We start from the raw sequence: 23474 nt of genomic DNA on the forward strand, positions 1-23474 counted from the left end.
TATGATAATATTGTGTAAAATGCATATTTATTCATTAGTACAACAGGTAATAATAGTAAATTTTTTAATATTTAGTCAAAGATCCTATAAATTTGTCAAATTCTAATTTTAAAAAATTGAACATTAGGAGCATAGAGAAAATTGATTCATAATAAGCGTGTGATCTTATTATACGTATACATTGAAATATTTTTATGCGTACACATACATAATTGGAGCAATATTAATAAGTTCAGTCGAACTTTTAGAAGCTGCTCTAAATTCATCTCTGATAATATTCTAGTTAGAATCGCGAAACGTGATTTATTGATAGTGACTTAACAAAACCAATTACAACTTTTGCTGTATTTAGAGCAGCTAAAGATCCAAATAATCTTATTGTGTTATCCCCTTTTTGTGTTCCTGCTAAATCTGATAATCCACGAATTGCAATAACTGGATATCCATTTGACAAACATGTCTGCACAAAAAAAATTAACTTATATATACACAAATATTGCAAAAAATATATTTAAATTTAGACTGATTATATATTTTAACATGCTATAATAAGTAACTGTCTTCTTTCCAGTGTTACTTATCTACTTTTTATGAACGGTTGCATGTAGTTAAAGACAATGAAGCTGGTATATTATGAGTTTAACTAAACTCAATATTTTTTATCAGTCATCTAATCATATTTTATTCTGACGATTTATATAACTTAAACGGAAAAGCAAGTTACCATTACTACAGCTGAGCTTTCCATGTCAAGTGATGTGACACCAAAAGTTTTGAAAAGGAATTGTGTGTAAGCTGCATTGTCAATGAAAAAATTTGAAGTAGCTCCCTTCAATCCAACAACTAGTTTTGGCTTTTCTGGTAGACACAATGTTGAATTTGCACATTGATCAAGTTTTATCCCCTGTTAATTTCATCCAAACACATCATAATTACAACAAAATAACCATAAAGAAGTGGTATAAAACATCCCACAAGTGAGATTTGGGAAGGTTCGGTGTACGGAGACCTTATTCTTACTTCCGTGTGGTATAGAGGTTGTTCCTAATAGACCTTCGGTTCAAGAAAATTGTTTTTTCACAACAATGTGAAAACTGTCAAATCTAAATCCTAGATCCGTCTCCACTTGATGGATATAGACTATATAGTTATCTGGTATTTGAACTTAGTGACGAAGACATAAAGATGACTCTCAACTTGATTTCAGCCGATAACTATGACCTTTAACATTAGTATGCACAAATAGACATTTTTAACTTATTTAAAATTAATCGAATAGACACATTTGTCCTACATGACAATTTTGCATTTTACGTGGCGTCCTGCATCCTACGTGTATTATGTCATGTAGGTCGCGTGTGTCTACTTGTTCAACTTTATATAAGTCTAACTGTCTACTTATACACACTCAAAGTTGGAGGATATAGTTGTTCGCTGAAACAAAGTTAAGAGTCATATTATACCTAATCTTTATCAAGGGATTCATCATCTACTATATACATATAATGTAATAACTGACGAAGGGGGTTCGGATCCCACCTATACAAGGAGAGATGATAGATATAATCGAAGATATAATTAAAGTGCGTGCAAATTGACCTGATTCGATGGTACTAATATTACTTACATGCAAATGAGAGGCTAAATGAAGCCAATTGTTGGTTATGTTAAACCAAACTGGTCTTTGAGGCACATTGACTTCCCCTGCAACTGAGTAAAACTGTTCAGTGCTATATCCAACTTTTCCCAACTGATTTTCCCCTCCTTTAGGATCATTATAGCTCTTGAAAGTAAATTGAGCAAAATCATTTGGTTCCATTGTTGCATTTGGTTTCTGTTAAAAAAAAACAAATTTATGTGAGCCAACTATTTGAGTAGACGGAAATTTATGTTACTCAGACTCTTCAGAAGCTATGCATTTTTGGAGGGTCCAAGCAATACAGATAAAAGTACAAAAAAGGTTTATTTACTAAGTTGCTCGAACTCTGCTAACATATGTATGTTAGATCCTTCAAAATTTGTGCACGACATTGGTGTGACAATATTTTTGGAGGGTCTGATAAAAATACAAAAATAAAAGGTTTGTTTGATGTGTTGTTCAAACTCTTCAAAAATATTGACGGATATGTGTTGGATCGTCCAAAAATTAATGCGTTTTTGGAGATTCCGACACTTGTGTGACAGTACTTTTGGAGGATCCAAACAACATAGATAATAAAAATACAAAAAAAGGTTCGTTTACTAGATGTTGCTTGGACTAGGTACTTTTGAAGTATTTGACACGAGTACATTAACAATTTTGAAAAGTCCGAACAAGAATTATTTACCAGCCAATCCCAAAGCCCTGTTTGTGCAAGTTGCCCAGGGATTGTGACATCTCCAATTTGCATAGAACTGTTAGCATTACCAGAGATGCCAAAATGAATTATCCCTTTTATGTCAAACAAGTCCAACATCTGTTGTGTTGCTGCTGCTGCATTCACCTAAGGACACCAATCAATTATTTCATCAATTTTTTTTATAACAACAGTAATAAAATCGAACTCTCACCAACAAAGTGAAAATTTAGATAGTCAACCAACTGAATTATAACTACTTCCTATTTCGGCCCACTATTCAAGATTCGAACCAGATCAAACACTCTCTATCAAAAAAAATTTCATTTCCGAAAAATTGAATTCAAAACAGAATGAAAAAATTTCAACCATCACGTCACGTCCGATCTCTTACTTGTCTCTTATCATCAACAAGAGGACAAGAATAAAAGCACTATTTAAAAAATAAAGGAAAATATCCATTAACTTTTTGAGAGAAGGATTTCAGATCAAAAAAAAACTCACCAATCCAACTCCACATTTCACATAAATGACTTTTTTGCCCTCAACTTTCCCAATTCGAAATCGTCTACCTGCAACAAATTCAGAATCTAGAGTCAGTAAATTCAGAAACAGTCACACTTCACTACACAAAAATACTCGAGTCGAAAATAATGAATTCAGTTAAACCCGACCTGATAAGTCAACAAAAGGGTGTCTAGGATCAGGCCTAAAAACACCAGTTTTAAAGAAAGCTTCTTCTTCTGGTGCATACACTGTGATAAGTCCAAGAAAAGGACCATTTTTATTAACTTTTTTGACAACTCTTAAAGATTCAAATCTTTCAAATGGAATTGCTTGTGCAGAAAATACAAGAAAAGGGATAAATCCCAAAGCCAATATAAGAGTAAATAGAAGGACAACTTGTTTTGCAGCCATTTTTTATTGAACTGCAACAAGTTTTGTCCATAATTTCAGGCTTAACAATGTTGAGTTATATATAATAAAAAATCACATAAGGTTTATCAATTTTCTAATGGAAGTAGGGCCGGAGTCGAGATTTTTTGTATTCATCAGGTAGACTGTCTACATTACAATTCTTGGTTGCGACATGTTTGAATAAATTATTTATATATAATAACTAACTTTTTAAATACACACGTATAATTTAGGTTAAAAGTTATTAAATTTTACCAATACTGTCCCTTTAGGTAGGATATGTAGTTTTTCGGTTGAATAACAAACAGGTGCGGATTTAATGTTTGTTAGCGATTTAGACGAATTTAGTATTTTTTGTTTAAATTATGCGAATTTATAATTAACTCAATTTTTATTATACTTTTGATTTGATGCTATTACAATTTCTTTTACTTAAATTTGATGTTCTGAATTCGAAAATAACAACAAAATAGGGGTAGATATCTTTATTATATTGTATATTATATTATAACATAATATAAACGTTTGAGTTGGTGACCATGAACTCATGAATCACGTACTTTTCTTCGTCCACTATTATTTGTCATAATTTTTATTTTTTAGAGTTAAACAATAAAAATTTTGATTAACATTTTAATATGTATTTTTCTTATTATATTGATATACAAAAAATTGTAATTTATAGTATTTTTTATATAGTTTTTGAATATCTGAATTTTTTATTTAAAATATCCAATTAATCTAATCTAATTTAATTTTGAGAATTAATCAAACTAAGTTTTAAAAAATATAACGTGACAAATAAAAATGAACGGAGAAAATAAAACCTAATTGACATAAAATAAATGTTCACAATAATTCATAGCAAATCTCAATAAGATCTTGTTTTATATTGTTTATTATCCTCCATATATTTCACGTTGATGTCTTCAATAATATAATGAATTTTTAAATATCAATATAAAATTCAAAGTTATCTACTACACTTTTGTTGAATTTAGTAAGGAAAATTGCAGCTTTCGCTTCTATTTTCACGGAATAAAAAAGGTAATTTTACACAAATTCATATTAAAAAGTTAATTACATCTTATTTTAATTTTTTTAAAATTTAAAAAAATCTCTAAAACATATGTATTTTGGATACATCGATATAACTTTCATAACAATGATAAATTCAAATATATTTAGTATAGTTATTATTTAAATACTTTATATTTAGTTTTAATCGCTCACTATAATTAACCAAATTGCTATCTATATGTATTCTCGCATAGTATTAATCGTTACAAGATTAATAAACTAATTAATACCTCTTATAAATGAGCTTGAATTTAAAGCTCGATCCAAATTTCGAATATAGATAACTAGACACTACTCGTAATAATGAGTTACTTATGCTTTCATGAACAAAGTCATTTTAACATAATACAATATAATATGATCTTTTATATATATTTTTATATTTATTGATCACCGATGTATCATGTATAAAACCAAATTTGAAATTTTGGTGAAGTATGCATGACCCACTGTTAGGGCCGTTTGACCATAGATTTCTCAAATAATATATGGCAAAAAATTTGGCAAATGTTTGTTCATACAATTTGTCATTATTTGTCAAATATTTCAAATTTCTAAATATTAGTTTTTTTTTTAGTATTTGGGTCAATCTCATTATTTGGGATCTTTTGAAAATTAAATTTTTACCTCAAACTTTTATCTTTTACAAAAACACTCTCTATAGTAATTGTTTGCGTTGTATTACATAATTTTTTACGTGAACACTAAAATAGTGATGAAATATTTACTGAATATTAAATAATGATTTGATTGTTGATGAAAATAAAGAAAAATTGGCTCAACGTAACAAAGTCATGAGCTTTGTCTACTTCACGATATATGGCATAATGTTTGTTGCACTGACTCTAAATTATCACATTGCTCTAGCGTCATGGAAACTATTTGTTATTGTTTTAACGAATATCCAATTGACTTGTAATACAAACCTATATTTAGTTTTGATAGTTTTTAAAACTTATGGGTATAAATCATATTTTTTTTAAAAGATGAAATATATTTTCCAAATCTTATGGTTAAACACAAGGTGAAATTTCACCCAAATTTTCACTCAAATAATATTTACCTAGAATTTTTGGAAATTTATGGCCAAAAACTAGCTTAGGTTTTTCTTTATTTCATCGATCTCCAGTAGTTTTGATATTATGATAAATGATAGAATCTCAAGTTTCGATAAACATCTGAAATCATTTACCATGCAAGGTACGAATTAAAATATTTTTAAAGCGGTTAATAATTTGTGATGAAACTAATAATTCATGTCAAGTTCACGTGTGTTTTCAATACTTTATTTGAAAAAAAAAAGAACTCCGGTTCGGCCGGTTTACCAAATTAGATTCCCCGGTTCAGTGAAGGGTTTTGTAAAACCCTATAAAGCAAAACTTTGAGAATTGTGAGAGGTGAAACAATGGCGATCTCAACTAGACGAGCATTAGCAGCTTACCGCAACATCTATGGTGCATTACGGGCTACCAATTTCTCTGCAAATCGTTTGATAGGCTCCACTTTGAGTCCAATTCGCTATGAAACTGTTCCCTGTTCGCTGGAGCAGACCACCAATTTTCTGCTTGAAAGTCGGAGGAGTTTTGCTAAAGGAAGGAAACAAATTAGTACTGATTCTGTATCTCTTTCTTCTTAAAATCCTCCAATTTATGTGTATAGATTAATGCATTTAATTTGTTGAAAATGTGTTCACATTTCTAGCATTTAAGGTGTCTGGTTAATGAAGTAGGTTGAGAATCATGAGGTTTCGGATTGAAATTTAGTTTTCACAGAGATGTAAACACTAGGTGATTTCTTCCTATCTGTCTCTGCCACCATGGCCGAGTTATATGGTACTTGTTATTGGTGGGAGGTGGCAAGTATCCATGGAATTAGTCTGAGGTATGCGTAAGCTGGCCCAAATGCCACAATTAATAGCTTAGTAAAGAAGAAGCAAGGTTTCATGATTTTGTATATGAAAAAAGAGTTCAAGTAATTGTATATATACACAATAAGATCATTTATAAGTACTTATAGGAAACTGAAAATAACTATATGATAAGCATTAATCAATAATCTGTTAAAAAGGGGTAATTTAACAAGCAAGGGGTTTCCCTTCCGGCCGAGCTCGCCCGGTGCATGTTACTTCTACTGTGTGGTTTACTATTGCATAGAAGTGGAGGTTTTACCTTGTGAGCACCCAAAGGGTAGTGACTACGGTTCTCCTTGTCATAAAAAAAGAAGGGATAATTGACCTACTATCACATGTTAAACTACACTTTGTGTATATAACTTAAATCCTTTGAAAAATGAGTTTGGCTTGTATACATTACACCAATGGTGTAAAGAATCTTTTAAACTATCAGGCCAATTAAAGAATTTCATGAATAGTGTGATTCGTAATCTTGAAAATTGCCAGAATAGGAAAGGTTACCTGACAGTGTAAAAATTATTTTCAAACCATAGTGGAATTAGATAAACTTATAATATATGTTAGAATACATAACAATTACCCAAATGGTTGGGCACACTTTTAATTTCCATTAATATCATGTGTGAGTTTTCTCTTGTTTAGGTTTGCTGCTATTCATTTGGGATATTGTTATAATTTGTAATGATGGAACCTTTCTATTTTTGGTATAAGTTTGGAGGAAATATGATATCGATTGACGATTGAATGTTCTTTGTAAAAATCATCTCTTTTGAGAGGCAACATGCTTGAAGTTTCTGACCTCTTGCTATCTGTTGTTTGATGAATTTGTAGAGGAGGAATTAGATGGTGATGATTATGGAAGTGTAACCACAGCTGTAAACGTCGGTCCTAACATTAAAGCTACTGCAGTCTCACAGATGGAGGCAGCAATTGATGCATTATCACGAGAATTGACCAAGCTGCGAACTGGAAGAGCATCGGCTGGTACATGATATCAACTTCTGTTGTAATACAATTTACCTTGTTTGCCTTCAATTGGACTCATTCATTTAGCTTCTTGGTTTCACAGGAATGCTTGATCATATCATCGTTGATTCAGGAGGTGTTAAGACGCCTCTTTGCAGGATGGCTGTCATTTCAGTGCTAGACCCAAAAACCTTGTCAGTGAATCCTTATGATCCAGATGTAATTTATACACTTAAACTCATATGCATATACTGTCTGATTTTCGATATTTTTTACATTTGTATTCATTTTACTTGATTAATGGAACATTTCTTTATATTTATTCTGAGTGCAAAAAAATTGAAACTGAAGTGTACTTTTGATAAATATGCACCATGATCGACTGTGATTGTCTTTTGCAGTCCCTCAAAGAGTTGGAGAAAGCCATTATTTCATCTCCATTGGGGTTAAATCCTCAATCCGACAACCAGAGATTAATTGTACCAATACCTCCGTAAGTATCCATTCGAAAGAGTAAAATAGTCTCTTCTTGTTTTTGGATCCATGATCCATCTATTAGTCAGGTGACTGTCAAAAATAGAAGCAAAAACTTAATTTTGATCTCGACTTGATAGTATACTATAACTTTCATGTTGCCATTATTTACATGAAGAATGGCTTGAAGTACATTGTGTTGATGTAGAAAAAACATCATTATAACACTTCTTCAAAATAATAATTCTCCCCAGGGATATAACTACTTCAGGCGATTAACTGTTATGCTACTTTGCTATTTGCATAAGCAACATTTTTGAGATATGCAATGTGCAGAAATTACTTTATGTCCTTTAAGATTTTCAGTGCTTTTTGACTCACTCTTTTTTCTTTTCCTGGCAATCCGTGCAACAAGCAGGTTGACTAAGGAGCATGTGCAGGTGATCCTTGTCAATTTCTGTTTATTTTAAATGTTTCTGGTGCTGATACTGTCATCCTATTTACTAGGCTGTGTGCAAAGTGGTTGCGAAATCATCTGAAGACGTTAAGCAAAGTATAAGACGAGCACGCCAGAAGGTACACCGTTGACCAAACACCTTTTTGTACATCTCCTTTTCCCCTTTTTACATCCCTAAACAAGGTTAAAAGCAAAATAAAGGAGCCCTAACAGATGAGATTAGTGTAGTAGTTGCACATATATTTTATAAAACTTGCTCATTGTGACTGACCAGAAAGATGGTTCTAGTCAGCTCAAGCTCATTAAAAGCTGGGAGAGAGTCAGACCCTAGCTATTCATGATTTGTGCTGTATTCTGTGCAGCCCTAAATGTGAGTCGTTTGTTCAAATGCTGCTCTACAGTATACTCTAGACAATTGCATATGGCTACTACTGAAGTCCTGGATGACGACCACTAAACTCTCTTAAGAATTCAGTTAAGTAGTACTCTTGAAATTGAGGGACATGTTGTGCACTTTCTACTTTACGTCTTTTTAACTTCCAAGAGCATAAAAGGTCCAAATCTGTATTGGTGATTCATGTAGCTTACTTCAACTCAACTTGTTTTTGATAGAGGTGTAACAGTACTAGTAGCTGTTGTCGTTGTCTTTGTAGAGCAACTAAATTGATATGTAATTAAGGAGCCAAAAATCGAATTTCTCTTACTAATCCTAAAAAAAGGGAACCATTATTGATTAGTGATAAGGAGCCAACGAGCTGAAGAAAAGCTTAGGCATGATGGTTGTGTGTCTGCAATATCAAAATGAAGCTGGTGGTATGTTGGACTTGGTTGTTGCTGGGTAACAAAGACCTGACTTTCTGTTTTAGGCATGTTAATGTGATTTGGGTGCGGAGAGCTTGAAAAGTAAATGGCTACTAACTGTAGTGCTTTAGAGGGGTTATATTTTGTCGTCCTGTAGTTGAATTCTGGTAGTTTCTGGTTGCAACAATGTCTAGGGAAAGGTGCTTTAGAGAATATTCTTGTAAAAGATAAGGTTTAGTGGCCAAACTACAGGAACAAAAGAGAAGGAATATTGGCATTGCGGGAGGTTTTAACATTCTAGTTCCTTTTTAGTTAGAGAAGTGAAGGAGGATAACAAAAATATCTAAGAGAGAAAACGTGAGAAGTTCCAACTTTGGAGATGCTAAATGAATTATCACTTAGTTCATTAACCTTCAACCCAGTTTGGCCACCACCAAGAGGTTACTGTAGTTTTCAGTATGCTGTCCTCTATTAACAAATTAATGGAGCTCTTCCAGTAGTTTCTTTTTTGGAGTTGAGGGAAACATCTTTGTTCAAAAGTTGTGGTGTGTTATGCTTATATGATGTCCACGATACTCCTCGCATGACTTGGACTGTACTGAAGATGTGGTCAATTACCTTTTTTGTCACCTATCTTTATGAGGTCGAACGTTTATATACCATTTTCTCCATGCTAGACAGCAGCATGACCAGTATTGCTCCTAGATTCATTGGTGAACTCAATCCCCACCTCCCAAATAAACGGAAGTAAAGAATGGGATAAATAATGTTGAGCTGATGAAAACAGTCATATGCATGTAGATTTTGCTTGGATATAACCGAAGAATTTATGTGAAGTACATGTCTTCATGTCGATACTACAAGATGTTAATTCCCTTTTTGTCAGGCTTTGGACACGATAAAGAAATCTGTGCCCAAGAAGAAAGACAAAGACAAGTCAGCTTCAGCTTTCTCAGAAGACGATGCAAAAAGACTGGAGAAGGAAGTACGTTATATTTACTTGTTTGCTGAAACATTCGCTATGTGCTGTATAATTTATATTCTATTCTCTACTGCCCTCTTTCATTTGGTTGTGTTTGTTCTTTCAGATTGATGACTTGACAAAAAAGTTTATTAAGTCAGCAGAAGATATGTGCAAGTCAAAGGACAAAGAAATAACTAGCAGTTGAAGAAACTAGTTTTAGTTTCATCGGAGGCTCACGCAAAGGTTCAATTTTTTGGCTAAAGCTATAGAGGGAATTATTTACTCTCCAGAATTCTTGTACTCGAAGTCGGAAAAAGATAACAAGACATGTTACAACTTACAAGTGATCATGCTGATACTTGAAAGGAAAGATATTGTACTTCATATAACCTATGCTGTTGGTTTTTAGCTTTTCATGTTCAGGATCATATATCATTTCATTTTGTGACAAGGGCTGAGATCATGTAACTTTTTTTTATATATAAATCAAACAACTATTTGTTCTCTTTCTCTTCTACAAGAATCATTATATACAACCAAAGTATAACACTATCTGCAAAAATGATAAACTCTCGATATTACAGACTCATACATGTCTACATTACTGCAAAATTATCACTACCAGGATCAATTATCTGGTAGCTGCACAACAAAAGTTATGTCGCGAAAACCATGATTGTGAAACTCAAAAAAAAAAAGGTTGGTTTAGACCAGCAATACCCTACATAATTCATGTCACAGCAGATAGAAGTATAACATGAAAAAATTTCAATTAACTAGCTCTGATAATGCACAAACCACAACTTGCTTCAGTTTGGAGTACAAGGTTCAATCTTTTCGACATGAACATTGCCATCATAGTCAATTTTGTAGGAGGTGTCAAGGCCTTCCAAAATAAGGTGGTAAACAATATCATCAGAAAAATGAACTTCCTCTTGACTGTCGTCATCTTCAAGCGTTGCATTATTCATGCTGCTATTTTCAGTCTTATGAGGTCGAATCCTCTGAGATACTGATCGTATATCCCATGACAGCACTTGATGAATCAATTTTTGAAACTCAGTAGGAGATGTATAAAGTAATATCTCGGTTTTCTTCTTCTTTTGTAATTTCCTTGACCAACAATGGCTCAGAGAGGCAGAGAAGTCGTGAGAGAAGTTAACAGATGTTATCGCTAACATATTGTCCGCCTTTACCCAATCGGGGACCATTGCACCAGGGATGCTATCACAGTATGGAAGATATGGCTTGATGTCAAGGACGGGAGTTCCATCAACTAAATCAACACCAGAAATGAAAACTTTATTTCCATCCACAATATCAACCTTTGCAACAGTGAGGCCTATAGGGCATGGGCGATGAGGAGATCTTGTTGCAAAGACCCCCATCCTTTCTCCTTTCAGCCTTGGTACTCTTACCTTTGCCTTGAACTTAGACCGCGATGGATGTTTCCATAACTTGTCAAGATCCGTATTTAGATGAAAGATGTAAATTATCCAACAATGTGAATAGCCTTCAAGACCTTCAAGAGATGCAGGTGGAACTCGAGTTGGATCAAATACTAGACATGCTTTAGCAAGTGGTACAACCAAAGGTTGCCTCGGAGTCCCATTCCTAATCACAATTATTAGTACCACAGCATATTATTTACATTACCATCCATATCAACAAGCCATACAAGAAAACACAACGTTAAAAAAGAAAAAGGTACCTCGTGGAGAAACATGACCGAGTGATTGCAATAGGTGCCAAAGGATATGAATTATTAAAATCATTTGAGTTGGCAACTTTCCTCAATGCCTGTTGAGCTCTAATGCGGCCTTGCCTCTCAGCACCACAGTTTTGCAATGCAGCCTTCAAAGATCTTTCCAACTCTCGGATTTTCTCCTCATCAGCTCTTGTCTTTCTTCTCCAAAACACTACACCTATAGTTGCTGCTGATGCAGAAAGAGCAGCAAGTGCTATGAAGATTGTAAGCAATTTGGTTGCCGCCATGAAAAAAATAACGACCTAGAACGAAAGACAAGCATAGATATTGATGACTTTCCTCATTTGAGAATTTATAGATAAAATAGAGTTACAAGTTTATTGAATTTTACAGGAACTTTTGGCCAAAAACCTCCCTTAAACTAAATCCAGCAGTATTTGCGACATCCTTTTTCTCAACAGCATACACGAAAACGCGTGACTTCCCCCCCTCAATCTCTCAATTCTATCCTCCCATCCGATCATCCTACACCTTCATCGCAACTAAGCCTTCGAAAAACAACACTTTTTTTTTCATCGTAAACTTTTAATCTGGACCAAAGTTAAACAAAGAAGACATTAAAGCAAGTTATTCTCCTAAAACATAACACATGACTTCCCCCTAAATCTCACATTCAAAGTACTCCTTAGAGCTGTGTTGCTCGGACTTTTCAAAAATGTGTTGTATCTTCCAAATTAGTATTTGGAGGATCTAACACGAGTGCAACAACATTTTGGAGAGTCCGAGCAACACATTGTCTCATAATTGATTTATCATGGAAACAACTCAACAGTGAATTCAATTTCTTTCAGGCATTTTAACAAACAGGTAAGGGGCATCTCAATACAAACCAATTATAACACTTCTAAACAATGAGAGAAATTAACTTTTACCTTTGTTTCATGTAGCGCAGCTACAGCATAGAAAGACAAATTGTGTCAAAACTCAAAAGCATAGCTCTTTCCAGTTTTAATGGCGTAGACAGAGTTGAGAGTGAAAGAAAAGTTCAGTTTTTTTTTTTTTGAAGTTTTGTGAAGGAGACGAAACAGGGGAGTTTGGAGGGAAAGTCACGTGCTTGACACGTGTTTTTAGTTGACCAAATGGAAGGATGATTGTTTGATTCACCAACTAAATTATCTCGGGTTATAGTCGTGAGATTAGAATTCTTAGATTAATATATGAAAAAATTACATAAATATACAATTTATTTTATCATATTTTCTAAATTTTTCTATCATTTGAAAAAAATTTACGAAAGTCCCTACTCTATTCTATTCTCTGGTACATCACATGATGTATTTGGACGAATACATCATTATACGTGACGTATCAAGACGTAATACATCACTTTACACGATATATCGATCAGATACAACAGATGTACAAGATGCATCGTGACATTGAGTGTTGTGTCATATAGGAATATTGAGCAATGTATTCAAAACTGAGACGCGATATAGGAATGTTGAGCAATGTATTCAAAACTGAGACGCGATGTATCTGGATCCAACAAAAATTTAAGGTATGTTTGTAATTTGAAAAAGAAAAGTATATAATATAATTTACTCTATTAGAGTACATAACACTCTCTCAGATTCTTCTACTTGTAAGATTACACGGGATATGTTGTTGCTGCGTCAGATTAAGTATATATTTATGATGATTCTTAGATTCTACAAACAGTCTGCTTAAACAATGAATAAATGACACTTGATGAAATAATAGATAGCAAAATAGCTGATAAAATCAGCTCATCAAGTTCTTTCAATTAAAACTTTTGCGTCTTTACAATTCTGTAAACATACAAATGTGATTTGTGTAAACAGTTGTGAGCTTCATCCAAGGATAACAAGTGTAGTGAAAATCTCTACTAGAGAGAGTAAAGCTGTAAAATTGAGTGGTGTTTGATAAGAAGTTCTTTTTAGGAGCATCCAACTGTTTCTGGAACCCCGTTCGATCTGCAAAGAATGTGTAGTCAAAACAACAAAAAGACCAGAATCACCGGTTCTGGAGAGCTTCAATCGCCTTTTTCCACTGTTGTGCTCGGTTTTTGGCATCCTCGAATGACATAACTTTCTTTGGCTGTAATGATCACAAGATGAATGCACACAGATAGCGGAAACGAGTTAAACCAAAGTAACAAAAACTTGACTAACAATGTTATATGCAGGGAAAGCAAAGGGACTTAACTGTACAAATCTTGAACTGTGAAGGGCTTGTGACTTGAATGCTAAGATCGTTAGGATTGTCGGACCATATAATGTTCCCTTTGATCACCAACTTTGAGGGATCTACATAAATCAACTTTGGTTTATTTGTTAGGATTAGCTGAACTTTCTTGCTTGTGAGTTTCTGCAACTTTTTCACCATCGAGATCATGAGCACGGATTCACCAGGATCTAAAAATTGCTTCCTATTGATGTCCATCAAGAAACAAGTCAAGATAAAGTAGTTATCATTAGGGAAGAGAGAAAGAGAGAATTTGATCCATATGGAATTATACAAATATGACAGCATCCGAAATATACTGGAGTGTTTTTCATTATTCAGGTTTGCAGAAGTTCATGAGCCTACCATTTTGAGTCAAAGGAGTCGATTGATGCGAGCCTGGTGATACTGCTACCAGCTTCAGAAACTGATGCAGCAGCACCGTTACCATCGTTAGGTCTAACTGAACCATCTCCAATGTGTGATGGATTCCATGAAGGATCTTGCTCATCACCACTGCTATGAGTTGACGGGGCCTGAATGATTCATAACTAGAACTGTTTAACGGGAAAAGAACTATCTGTTGGGGCAAGTAAGACCTAAAACATAAAGCAAAATGAATGACATACTTTTGGCTCCATGGCAAGCCTTGGAGGGGTCTGCAACCTCAAATTCTCCCAATCGATCCCACTAAAGAAAGGATGATTTTTCAAGGAAGCATAACCATCAGGTCCAGCACCAGGTCTTCTGCTAGGATCAACATCCTGAGTTTTTTTTTGCGCTCAAGTCAATCAGCAGAACAGATAACACTAATAGGAAGATATATCTAACATACTAACATACATACTCCATTATTTTCATGGATTATTGATTACTGTCCGTCCTTCTCAAACGTGCTTTTATATGGCTTTACTTGAGTCAAGCATCTATCGGAAACAACCTATCTACCTTACCTTCACAAAGTAGGGTTAAGGTCTGCGTAACACCACCCTCCCCAGACTCTAATTGTAGGATTACACTGAGTATGTTGTTGTTTGTTGTAGTAAATGTAGTGTTTGGGCCAGCTAGCGTGCACCTAGACTAATTCCACCCTCCATCCACCATAGCTTAGACAGATGAAACAAAACACGTGGTGTCTTTGCTCAACTGAGAATTGAATCCAAGACTTCATGGTTCTCAACCTATTTCATTGATCACAAGGTCACACCCTTGCGTTCTCCAACCTAAAGTTCTATAACCTGAAACTTCATAGGAACTAGTGAAAGACAACGTAGCATGTTGCTCACATTAGCACAAAAGTCCCGCAATATACCAGCGACTTTCTTTTCCAGTACTGGATAATAATTAATAGCTGCAAGTAACGAAAAATTATAACCAGCAAAACTGCACTTGCAAGCCAGCACATGGAGGTCAAAGTTTCTGGCTTTATATTTTGAAATTTGAATGTTTTAAAACTATATACTACATCCTATTAGAAAGAACTAAGTTGTCGAAGTCTCGAAGATAGTGCTAGACTACTGTTGAAAAATTCATCCTCTCTATGTAAGAAGAAGTTGAAAAATATGAAAGGTCTTTGTCATGTAAGCATTGCAACTTTGGTGGTATTTCAACACCCAGAATATTTTGTAATGATATTACATAGTATGTAACTCTCTAGACTGCATGACGGTCATGTTGTACAGTACAGACAAAACAAGATACTACTTCAGAAGCGAAAGTTACATTTTTCACATGCACTTTTTTTACTTTATTCATAATAGGATAGGTATCGATTGCAGATTATAAAATAGGTATAAAATTGTAGGATATTCCCTGTTTCATTCACAAAAGATAAAGGTCAATAGACAAAGATATGGTCCACGACTGAGAAAAAATTAGCTACAACTTTAGATCAGGAATATTATAATTCCAAAAACAAAGCTGGTCAAACCTCACTTCAAGGAGGTGTGTTGTTTAAAGTAGAGACCACACTGTTTAGAGATGAAAGTTCAGTCAAATGGAGAAGTGTAAACATAAAAGGAAAAAAAGCTAGCATAATAGGGGAAGAAGAAAGAGGAACCATAGGATGGAAGTGAATATTAAATACGAAATGATAGCGTACCAGCAGCTGATCAATAATATCTCTGGCTTCATTTGAAAAATAATTTGGGAATCTAATATCTCTGGCAATGATTCTCTGGAAGATGAGCCATTCACTGGCATCTTTAAACGGAGAAGTTCCTGAAAGCATTTGATACAATGTGCAGCCAAGTGCCCAAAGATCATTTCTGGTGGGACATATCCAAAATGAATAGTGATGTTAGACAAATACGATTCATAATAAAGAAATACGCTAATATGAACAAGCTGTAAAAATTTAAAAGGAGCAATCATGCAGACATGGACCTACAACATATGTCCTAATAAAACACAAAGAAGAAAAAAAATATGGTTTTTCCAAAGATAGAGTTTTATACCCAAAAGTCGCAGGAGAAGAATTTAAAACTTCAGGAGGGACATAAGCGGCTGTTCCCACAAAAGTACAGGCTTTGTCATCTGAATAAAAAGAACAACCAATGATTCAATAATGATCAAGACGACAATATACTCTCATCAGGTTAATGTGAATCCAATTTCGAGGAGAGTGTCATCGTAGAAAGCAACATTTACCTGATGCAGCATTTGGAAGGACTGTTATTCTGCTATCCTGCATTGGCTTTACACTGCCAAAGTCTGCAATTTTAATATGTCCATCTGAAGTAAGAAGCAGGTTCTCTGGCTGCCAATAAGCGAACTGTCAGAATCCCCCCGCCATATATTATTCACGTAACAGTCCACTTTGTGAAATACCTTAATGTCTCGATGAATCAATCCCATACTATGTATATATTCAAGAGCGTCTACAACTTCAGCTGCATAAAAGCGTGCCTCATCCTCAGACAAACGGCCTTTCTGCACTCACAAAGTTAAAACTACATTGTTCATGATCCTCTCTTGGTAGCCAATCAAACAAGAATATTAGCACATCATATATGTAGTCACAAACTTTAGAGAAAGGAAATATTTTGAAGAAAGGACGGGAACATTTTCAATAAGTTCATGAAAAATACCAATGTTTTGACTGGAAAAAGCAGAATATACAGGGAACCTTTGAGAAGATGTTCATTCTTTTCGGAAGTTGGAAAAAATAACAGAGCTACAGACACCTTATAGAACATCAAGGTATGGCTACATTTCAGCCTATGGAATTCAACCATTTAGCTTTCATTCAAATAAGTACAATATCCATATTCTGCAAAAGGTTCACGGGTTGACAGGAACTTCCATTTTTCTTATTGCATCGGGTTCTACTTGGACACTTCATATAACAACAACAAGAGTACATGCATCAAGGTTCTTCATTTACTTACCCTTGTTATTTGATCAAAAAGCTCTCCACCTTCACAAGACTCAAGCGCCATGTCTTCATAATACAGACAAATACAATTAAATTAGACAAACCGAAGATCAACAAGAGTGCATGCAAAATGGGGAGACACTAAATGAAGAATAAATAAAATACTCACACAGTGAAAAAGTGTCTTGAAAGGTGAAAAATAGTCGGACAACACCGGGATGATCTAACTGATCAAGTACGATACGCTCTAGTTTCACATAAGCAGTCTTATTTTCCTTAGTGATGAACTTCTTGTCCATGATCTTCAAGGCATAAACATTTGCAGTATCTTTCTTTTTCGCTCTGACAACCTGATAAAACATAGAGGGCAAATAACTTAAATGCTAAAACTTTAATTTGACATGTCGATAATTAAGCATTAACACCACAATTTGAGTTCATGTACTTTAATTATATCCATAATCTATTCTAAAGAAAAAGTGAGAAGATGAAAAGGGATATACAACACATCTCAGAAGATTCTTGTTAGTTACTAGTACAGGCTAATAAGCCAGAAACTCAATCACACATTTGTCTATGACAACCCCTGAAATGGAGCACTACACTAGGGGTGTGATTTCTTCTTCTTCTCCTTCTCCTTCTCCTTCTTTTTGACAAATCAGATATATTCCATAAACAACACAACAAGAAAGTGTCCAAAAATATGTTGCACAAAAGTTGTGGTTCAACCAAAATTATCTATTAGATCACACAAACTACCAACACAAATGAGAATTTTCTCTTTACACTAAAAGCAAATGAAACAAGAATGATATTTTTACATCCCTAACATCATTAATGCCATAAAGCATAGTTTTTATGAGTATAAATCTCTTCAAATGAACAGCTTCTTACCAGAGAAAATCAGACAAACTTCAAAGATAAACCCTCAAAAAAAAATCTCAGTGGACAGTAAAAAACCATCAAAAGGGAAGATATGTGGAATTCAGTAAAAAATGACAACAGAGATAAACCAGTGACCAAGCCCTTCCATACTAAACAAAAAGGCCAACAAGAAGAATATAGAAATGCTAACAAGTTAAAATTTTCACAGTTAAGCAGAAACTTTTAAGCAATAGAAACCAAATATAGAAATGCTACCAAGTTGAAATTTTTAAAAAATGGACATACAAAGATAAGGAACAAAAGGGGAAAAAAAGTGACCTTGGAATAAGAACCAACTCCATAGATCTTCCCCAATTCAAAATCTTGAATTGTAAAATTCTCTTGTGGTGCCCTAAATGCAAAGCTCTTAGATCTCTGAGTATTAGCTGAATTGTTCTGAATCTTTAGCTTTGCATCAAATTCTTGCTCCATATCACCTTCTCCCCCTACCAATGCCAACATTTCACCCTCAAACAAGAAAAAAACCTAATTTTTCAGCACCCCCACAAACCCCTTTCAAACAATACACTTATATTCTTCCTATATCTTCAAAAAGATTGGATTTTTTTCACAACAAACTATGAAAGGAGTGAAAGCAACCCCATTGAACAACAGCAGAAACATAAAGAACCCATTAAACATCAGCTCATATCCTCTTTATATATTCTCTCTTTCTTTCTTTTTCTTTGTTCTGATAAAGCAATTCCATATGTCAAAGACACCCAAAAGCAAATGATTCCTTATACATGCAAAAAAAAAAAAAACTAAAATTAGAAAAGGAGAGACACCATTATGTATATATTTTTATAAATATGTATAAAGGTGAGAGCTTTAAGTTTCTTTCTCCCCTTTTCTCTAAACCCTAGAAAGCTAAGGTGATAATAATTAAGATTTCAATAAGAAAAGATGAATGAATAACACAATATGTTTATTTGGGGATTGAAGAGAAGAAGTGCACATGAAAATGAATGATGGATATCATTTCATTTCATTACAAAATCCAATTCTTGATAGAAAAAATTCCTTTTTTTTTTCTCTTTCTGTGTGTACATAAGTACATAGAACACCCCCTTTTCTTTTTTTTGTATAAAAAAATGATTTTTTTATTGTATAGGACCAAAAATGTAGGGTAAGGGGAGAGGATGATGTTGGTTCCTATGATTGGGAGGCCTTCAAAAATGGCATCAGTAGTAGTTAGTTACATTGTATGCTGCCATTGGCATTGGTTTTACCAGTTACTCTGAATGTTTATGGGTTTTTTTTGTTTGGATTTTTACAATCTTGACACCTTTGTTTGTATGTGCAAGTACAAAATCCCTTCTTGGAAGATCAGAAAGTTGTAGTCGATAGCTCGAATGTGACGTTGTGGATGAAGTTGATTTTTTCGAGGTTTTAAATATAAAAAGAATTTTTGATAATGCTATTTCTGAATTGGATCCTATGCCATATAAATACGAATCGATTAATTTTAATGCAAGTATCAGACACCTAATAGAGAAAGTTGTTGTCTTTGAATAGGCCACTGTTATTAGATAAATAGGTAGAATAATGTTTGATATTAAATTTTAGTATAATGTTTGATTGCAAATTTCACTTTTACACAATTAATATTGGTAATTATTAAATCAATATTTGTTATTATTTGTTAATATTAGCATTCACTATAATAAAAGAGGTATTTAGTTATAATTTTTAAAATATGTAAAGATAATTGAATCACTGAAATATTTGATAACCTTATTGTAGCCAAATAATTATCATTATACCCTTTAGTTGTTGTAATAATTATCAATCTTTGACTATCTGTTTTTCAATCAAATGACCCCTAAAAATTATGAAAATAAAGAAATTTTATTTATTTTTATTATAAATTTGAACTTTAAGCTTTGATAATAATAAAAAAAATGAACTTTTTATAATGAAAATCTAAATTAATCGAAACCTAAAAATTAAGGAATAGATGTAGATTGAAAAGGAAAAAATTAGGATGTATTCAATGTTTGGGTTCAATACTATTATTAGGGGGAAAAGTCACTTAAATGAGATCAATAAACTTTGGAAAATGAGGCAAATACATTTTAAAATATATTTTATAATATAAAATATTTGGTCAGAGTCAAAAAGCCAAATTAAAGTTCTTGTGGCATGTCATTTCATTTTTATTGAAGTTATTAATTAACTAGTGGTATTTTCTTTTTCCCCTTGGAGAGAGATGAACCCTTAAATAGGAAAAGAAAATTAGAAGAAAAAAAACACATTTTGCTTGTGTGATAGAACATTACATGTTACATTATTTATGAAAAATCAAGAGTATAGTCATAAGTCATAAATATGTACATTTATTTATGAGAATTGAGATTAATAGCGATCGTGATGGAATGATTCAAAAATATGTATATTGTTTTCACAAATGAACCTTATAATATGTAAATTTAAATTTAATCGCATATTGATATAAATTTTGAATATTAAGTAGGAAAGTAAAAAAAGAATTGTCAATAATGTGAAGTTTTAATGCAAACACTATAGACTTAATTATATGACTATTTGGATATTTTTCTTTTAAAAAGGTACAAACATGACATTGTATTTTAACCATATCATGTTTCATTAGGCTTAACTATTGAGTACTACTTATGCCTAAAATTAAGTTAGTTTCTCATTCTTATCATATGAATCCTTCAATATATTAATTTTGTGGATATTTACATACATCTATGAATTGATTACTTGATACATTTTTTTTTTTGCTTTAATCATATAAAAAGTATGTTCCGATTTAGATTAATAGACTCTAGTAAAGACACTTACTATTAAAAGGTTATATATTTTTAAATCTTGAACACATTGATGCATCACTAAAAAAGTAAATTTCTAACTGAAGTGATCATTTAAATATTAATTTTTTTTTGACAAAAGTTCAGTCGATATGTATATTCAGTAAGTCAATTTATGATGAGTTTCATTCAAAATATGCATTTTCTATGAGGTGTTATATTTTCTAATAGTAATTATTATTAGGATAAAGAAATTTCAATCATTCCTCCGCACTCTTTTAATATCCCATTTTTTATTCTCTTTGATTTCTTGGTGGATCATTCATTGGTAGTAGACATAAAATTATTTTTAATTATTTGAGGCATTTTGTCTTGAGAGATGAAATAGACCTCTTCATGTTCCTAGACAAATTCACCACCCTTAAATTTGAGTGCTTCCCTTCGAATGGGGTCGATCAGATAAATCGATCAGATAAATCGATCAGATAAATCTTGAGTATACAAAAATTCTTAATAGGAAGCGTTTTTTTCTCTCGAATGGAGTCTTAAGAGGTGTGAATTTAGAATAGTCGAACTTTAATGTGAGTATCGAATAAATCAAAAATAAAAGTTATGTCTTATAACGTCCTTTACGATCCTTTCCCATTTCATTGTGGATTTATCAAAGTTTGGTATCATGTATGTCCTCTTGAAATATATTTGATATGCATAAAATATTAATTAAAATTTGATAACTTAAAAATGCTCGAATCCGTAATCTATAAGCAAACATGTACATGTACCTAAAAGAAATATTACGAAATAAATTAACTAATAAAATATTATCATATAAATCAGAATGAAGGAGTACTCTACTACTCTTAAATCGATCAAATATTTTCACATAAACTAAAACAGAATAATATTAATAATAATTAATTTGAAATAAGAAGTAAAATCAAACTAACCAATATAGTCCAAAGAAAAGATAAAACAAAAGAGAAATGGACCTAACAAAGCCCAAAAGGTCCAAACAAAGTATGGATACTCATCAAACTTTAGATTTGATATAGTATATACCCTTATACATCCATATACATCATAAATAATTCAACGCAGATTCAAAATTTAAATTTCATAAACTTGAAATATCACTAAATTACTACAATTTGAGTTACATATATACTAAGTTCTAAGTTTGTTTTCGTATGATTTACCGTCACTAATGTGCATGGTTCTATCGTTTTCTCAATAAACATTTGTATACATATAAATTCAACCCCTTATACTATTGTCGTTCATCTTTTCCTCGAGATCGTAGAGTCAGGCTTCCCGTTTATCTATAACGAAGAAAATGCCTATATCACGAATCATAACGTACGCCTTCACTTTGAAAATTGACTTTTTTGCTCGATTTATAGCTGATCAACTGAAATCAAATTGACTCTGTAAATTATATCGTAGATCCCATAGACCCAAAGGATGCAATTATGTCAAAATGTGCTGTCAAAAAGGGACTATAGGTCCCATTTGTATACACATAGAGCCTACATATTTTCTCTTCCCACATTCCCTATGCTTCTTTAATATATTCCCTCAATCAACTCACATGCACAATAACGTGATTGTGAAACATTAATAAACTTTTAGATATCATAAAAAACCAAAATTCACGTTCACGTCTCGATTATTTCACTAGATATTTATTGTCGTTCATTAAAACGATCGTTACCTAACTTTTTTCAATCATAGTAGTAGTGCTCACTTGATATTTGTTGTCATTTCAGTGTTCAGTATCCTTATTGGTGCTTAACTATTTCGATTTCGCTCAACATAGACTCCATTCGAGAAAAAGCACTACGTACTAAGAATTTGTCGATATTCAAAGCTAAAAAATGTATGTATTTTGTTTATATAGTGGAATTTGAATTCTAATTTTCTAGGGGTGCATGTAATGGGCCAATTAGTAGCAAGATTTCATTTGAATTCGATCATAACGTCAACTTGTTTCGATGATTCGTTTTTTTCCTGTTGGTTAAGGTATATAACATGTATCGAAATATTATTTAATCGCGTGACTTTAAATATGTCATGTGGAAAGTTAAAAAGAATTATCAAAACCTTTGTACAAATCAAATTTTCCTTCTTTTTCAATACGGTTGTTAAACACAAGTATGATCAAATATTTCTGGCTTGATGATAGTTATTCAACTACAAACACATGAATTCGCTATATCAATAGTTTGACGTGAAGTTGCCTCACGCTTCACAAAGTGTGGTATCAATCGGTTAAGGAGCTTATAGTTTTCTTATTATACAAGCAAACGAAATTCACTACAAATAATTCTATCGATTTGAAGTTATTCCAATACAATAGAGACACATCACAAAGTATGATATCTAACGATTAAGGAGATTACGTTATATTATACAAGGACAAGAATCATTACCAATAATTCGGCTTGAAGTCATCCCAATACAAAAGAGACACTTCAACTGTGATATCTAACCATTAAAAGATATTATAATTACCTAATATCACCACATGAATTCTC

General features: G+C 32.9%; 4 protein-coding genes across 8 annotated transcripts; 1 reads left to right on the top strand and 3 right to left on the bottom strand.

Annotated features, from left to right (window-relative positions):
• Nucleotides 1–132: 132 nt before the first annotated feature.
• Nucleotides 133–3426, bottom strand: LOC107003252 (bark storage protein A-like). Its single transcript, XM_015201553.2, has 6 exons — nt 3011–3426; nt 2841–2908; nt 2328–2483; nt 1628–1834; nt 725–904; nt 133–460 (listed from the first exon to the last, which is right to left on the bottom strand). The coding sequence occupies exons 1-6, from the start codon at nt 3252–3254 to the stop codon at nt 284–286; spliced, it is 1032 nt and encodes a 343-aa protein (XP_015057039.1). The 5' UTR covers nt 3255–3426; the 3' UTR covers nt 133–283.
• Nucleotides 3427–5691: 2265 nt separating this feature from the next.
• On the top strand, nt 5692–10418 carry LOC107002995 (ribosome-recycling factor). Of its 2 annotated transcripts, none has more exons than XM_027913190.1 (8): nt 5692–5941; nt 7078–7230; nt 7316–7431; nt 7614–7705; nt 8105–8126; nt 8194–8262; nt 8545–8617; nt 9831–9929. In XM_027913190.1, exons 1-7 carry the CDS (start codon nt 5740–5742, stop codon nt 8608–8610), a joined length of 720 nt encoding a protein of 239 aa, XP_027768991.1. In that variant the 5' UTR covers nt 5692–5739; the 3' UTR covers nt 8611–8617; nt 9831–9929. The 2 variants fall into 2 exon arrangements, with proteins under 2 accessions (XP_027768991.1, XP_015056704.1); XM_015201218.2 differs by lacking the exon at nt 8545–8617 and adding an exon at nt 10033–10418 and having other exon boundaries at nt 5696–5941.
• A 239-nt stretch (nt 10419–10657) lies between these two features.
• Nucleotides 10658–12868, bottom strand: LOC107002994 (tRNA (adenine(37)-N6)-methyltransferase). 2 transcript variants are annotated; one of them, XM_027913189.1, is made up of 4 exons: nt 12549–12868; nt 12008–12206; nt 11620–11918; nt 10658–11522 (listed from the first exon to the last, which is right to left on the bottom strand). In XM_027913189.1, the coding sequence occupies exons 3-4, from the start codon at nt 11901–11903 to the stop codon at nt 10718–10720; spliced, it is 1089 nt and encodes a 362-aa protein (XP_027768990.1). In that variant the 5' UTR covers nt 11904–11918; nt 12008–12206; nt 12549–12868; the 3' UTR covers nt 10658–10717. The 2 variants fall into 2 exon arrangements, with proteins under 2 accessions (XP_027768990.1, XP_015056703.1); XM_015201217.2 differs by lacking the exon at nt 12008–12206 and having other exon boundaries at nt 12549–12865.
• Nucleotides 12869–13374: 506 nt separating this feature from the next.
• LOC107004867 (3-phosphoinositide-dependent protein kinase 2-like) lies at nt 13375–19520 on the bottom strand. Of its 3 annotated transcripts, none has more exons than XM_027912992.1 (12): nt 19366–19520; nt 18443–18902; nt 17409–17589; nt 17253–17305; nt 16693–16794; nt 16513–16621; nt 16320–16398; nt 15965–16130; nt 14493–14627; nt 14230–14399; nt 13846–14068; nt 13375–13737 (listed from the first exon to the last, which is right to left on the bottom strand). In XM_027912992.1, the coding sequence occupies exons 2-12, from the start codon at nt 18623–18625 to the stop codon at nt 13654–13656; spliced, it is 1485 nt and encodes a 494-aa protein (XP_027768793.1). In that variant the 5' UTR covers nt 18626–18902; nt 19366–19520; the 3' UTR covers nt 13375–13653. The 3 variants fall into 3 exon arrangements, with proteins under 3 accessions (XP_027768793.1, XP_015058738.1, XP_015058737.1); XM_015203252.2 differs by lacking the exon at nt 19366–19520 and adding an exon at nt 19122–19353; XM_015203251.2 differs by lacking the exon at nt 19366–19520 and having other exon boundaries at nt 18443–19353.
• Between the last annotated feature and the right edge of the window lie 3954 nt (nt 19521–23474).

Source organism: Solanum pennellii, chromosome 11 (assembly GCF_001406875.1).
Source record: "Solanum pennellii chromosome 11, SPENNV200".
Classification (NCBI taxonomy): Eukaryota; Viridiplantae; Streptophyta; class Magnoliopsida; order Solanales; family Solanaceae; genus Solanum; species Solanum pennellii.